This window comes from Antrostomus carolinensis, unplaced genomic scaffold (assembly GCF_000700745.2).
Source record: "Antrostomus carolinensis isolate BGI_N321 unplaced genomic scaffold, ASM70074v2 scaffold23965, whole genome shotgun sequence".
NCBI lineage: Eukaryota > Metazoa > Chordata > Aves > Caprimulgiformes > Caprimulgidae > Antrostomus > Antrostomus carolinensis.
In genome coordinates, this window is record NW_010319209.1 from 31,800 (window position 1) to 35,329 (window position 3,530).

The following is a 3,530-nucleotide window of genomic DNA, read 5'->3' on the forward strand; positions in this document are numbered from 1 at the left end:
TGCCTGTATGTTTAATGTCTGTACATTTCTTTAATAGAATATTGGCTAATTATGTCTTTTAACCCAGAATTTATGTGTTTGAACCCAGGAACTGCAGCGAGCAATAATGGAAGACATGGTACGGTTAGGTAAGGAGAGTGGACTTCATTCCTTTGAGCAGGTAAAAGGACACAATTAATTTATGATTCAGTGGGGTCAGACAGGCAGTGTGTCCGTTTGTGCTGAGCAGGGATTTGTCAGTGTTTGTTCTGTTACAACAGGTCCGTGTTGCAGCTGCACACAATGTTTTCCCAGAGAGCTTCATTGCTCCTGAGATGTATTTGTTCCTTTGCAAAACACACACGCTGCCATCCTGCCTTCTGCTCATGCTTCAAATTTGAATTCAATTTAGTGAAAGTTTTGGGTGCAGAGGGGAAAAAATCTAATCCAGGGGACAAGGGATAATCTGCCAGCCTGACAATCAGGGCTCAAGATCTGTAGGACTCTGCTTCTGCCATTGAAAGCATTGTTAAGAAACTGGGTCACTAATTATCATTCTTACAACTGACCTAGGAAATGCTGCTCGTTTATTTCTTTCCAGCCTGAGCACTGATTCTTTGCTGCTGCTTGTGTAAATATTTCTGCAACAGAGCTTACAAACATTTCAGAAGGAGAGATTTCAAATCAATCATGGATTACACAGCATTAAAAACACAGTAAAAAAAAAAAAAAGCACCACATTTTAAAATGTCCAAATGCTTATTTCTGTTAAAATAATGAACATCTTAATCTTTACATATAATTAGCAAGGGCCTTTTTGCTTTTGTTTAGACTGTTTCTGGGTAGTAATTCTAATGAGTAATTCACCATATCTGAATGCAGCAGAAGCACCATTGAACGTAAACTTGTTATTCTTCATTTCTCAGTTATATATGCAACCGAAATTATAGTAAAAATAAATTATTTTTTAAAATGAAAGCAATGAATTTAAAAATGAAATTCAATATCAAGCAGGGTTTGCAATGCACGTAATTATCTGTGGTAATAAGTCTGGTTTGCTCCTGCCATAGCCTTCACAGTATGAAATATCTTCTAGTAATCTATTCTACCAGCAGTTTGCAATTAATAAACTATTAAGTAGTGAGGAAAGCTGTGCCATCTTTCTGAAAATTAAGAATAAATTTGTCATGTTTCATGAAAGGATACGACTACTGGGATACTACTGAGAATTCATGTTTCAAAACTAAAGGGCTTTAAAATTAATATCTCTGTTGCAATATGTAACCTTAAAACCAAACTTTCAGCCAGATATTATCATAGAGTCACAGAATCCCAGACTGGTTTGGGTTGGAAGGGACCTTAAAGCTCATCCAGTCCCAACCCCCCTGCCAGCAGCAGGGACACCTTCCACTAGACCAGGTTGCTCAAAGCCTCATCCAGCCTGGCCTTCAACACTTCCAGGGAGGAGCAGCCACAGCTTCTCTGCCCAACCTGGGACACTGTCTCACCACCCTCACACCAAAGAATTTCCTCCTCACATCTCATCTCCATCTCCCCTCTGCCACTTTCAGGCCACCACCCCTTGTTCTCTCACTCCCTGCCCTTGGCCAAAGTCCCTCCCCAGCTTTCTTGTAGCTTACAGGGGAAAAATGAACCACATATCTACTGGGAATTTAACAACTGGTTCTTAGTCTATATTCCTGCAACTCCCAGTGTAACCAAATGCAAACCAGTCCGGTTTGGGGAATCACAAAAGCAGCAGATGGCTGGGGAATTTTCTCTTAAATCGGTGGAGTCTGACCAGTCACGCAGCAGTTTTTCCACTTTCTCCCACACCAGCACTCCCACAAAGGCACTGGGAGGAAAAGCTGCTTCCATCTGCTCTGCCAGGCTCCCTGCTGTGCTCAGAGACACCGCCGCTAACAAGGGCAGCCTTGTACAACCCCGTTCGCTCAGGATGAATGATTTTATATCAGTTTAATTAGCTAGTAAAGCACCAGCAATCCTTCTTCTTTAAAGATGATCATTGTGTATGTTCTTTGTGCCTGCAAAGCTTTGTGATCGTTTTGCAAGACTGAATTTAGATTTAGATGAGATATTGGGAAGAAATTCTTTGGTGTGAGGGTGGTGAGACAGTGTCCCAGGTTGCCCAGAGAAGCTGTGGCTGCTCCTCCCTGGAAGTGTTCAAGGCCAGGTTGGATGAGGCTTTGAGCAACCTGGTCTAGTGGAAGGTGTCCCTGCTGCTGGCAGGGGGGTTGGGACTGGATGAGCTTTAAGGTCCCTTCTAACCCAAACCAGTCTGGGATTCTATGATAATTAGTGCTGCTTCCCTTCTCCTGCAGTTTGGTTGAGATGCTGTTTCCTGGCTTGACTCCCTCCCCTCCCTCCCTCCCTCCCTTCCCCTCTCTTCCACAGTCTTTCAACCACACGAAATCCCGCAGTTACCAGCTCACATATGGTGATACTGTCCCTTGGGCTCTGCTTCCCCGTGCCTTGGCCTTGGTTTCAGACAGAAAAGAGGTTTATGTGCTCGTTCTTGTGGAGAGCTTCCTTCTGTGCTGGCTGTCGGGTCAGCGTGGAGATGGGAGAGCAAGCAGGAGAGCAGGGAGTGGTGAGGGGTGGTGGAGAGATTTAGTGGCACCTTGGAAAACTGGGGCAGATGAGGAAAATCCTGGGGACACAGTGGAAGGGTCCCCTGGGCTCCACGTACAGCCAGAGATACCAGAGCAAGGCTGGTGTAAGAGGTTACACTTATTCAGTGTGTTCTCTCTAATTTTTCTATAAGTTTTTTTTTTTCTATAAGTTTTTTTTGTCTATGATTTTTTTCTATAAGTTTTTTGGGTTTTTTTGTCTATAATTTTTTTCTATATGCCTTTTTAATTTTAGGTCAAAGCCATTTACATTCACTCCGATGGCACAGCCAGAGATACCAGAGCAAGAGGTTACGCTTATTCACTGTCTTCTCTCTAATTTTTTCTATAAGTTTTTTGTCTGTATATTTTTTCTATAAGTTTTTTTTTGTCTATAATTTTTTTCTGTAAGTTTTTTTTTTTGTCTATAATTTTTTTTCTATATCCCTTTTTTTTACTTTAGGTCAAAGCCATTTACATTCACTCCGATATGTTCTCAGTACAAAACGGTTTGTTGACACCAACGTTAAAGGCTAAGAGACCAGAACTAAGAGCTTACTTCAAAAAACAAATAGAAGAGCTATATTCCAGCATCTCCATCTGAAACCACGGGAACAATCTTCTGAATAACGGACTTCGTAGCAATATTAGAATAATACTCGAAAGTACAGAGCCAGAATGACATGGCTGAAATGGAAAAGCATCTGAATCTTACATTTGAGCCTTGCATTTTTCTAGGATTTCACCACTAACCATAATTTTCCTTCTTTTTTCCATCAGGTGTGATACAATTTATTTTTTACTCTATGTACACAGTAGGATACTACTGAGAATTATGCTAAATTGCCACAAAATAAGCAGAACTTTCAATCTGTGACCAAGTAAATTATGGAAACTTTACCTTATTAATTACTACAAACA

General features: G+C 41.2%; 1 protein-coding gene across 1 annotated transcript in view; it reads left to right on the plus strand.

Moving 5' to 3' along the window:
- Window positions 1–3,213, plus strand: part of LOC104525907 (long-chain-fatty-acid--CoA ligase 6-like) — a 30,842-nt gene extending 27,629 nt beyond the window's left edge. The window contains 2 exon segments of the mRNA XM_010169185.2: window positions 89–160; window positions 3,073–3,213. Coding sequence (XP_010167487.1) covers window positions 89–160; window positions 3,073–3,213 — 213 coding nt within the window.
- The last annotated feature ends 317 nt before the right edge of the window (window positions 3,214–3,530 follow it).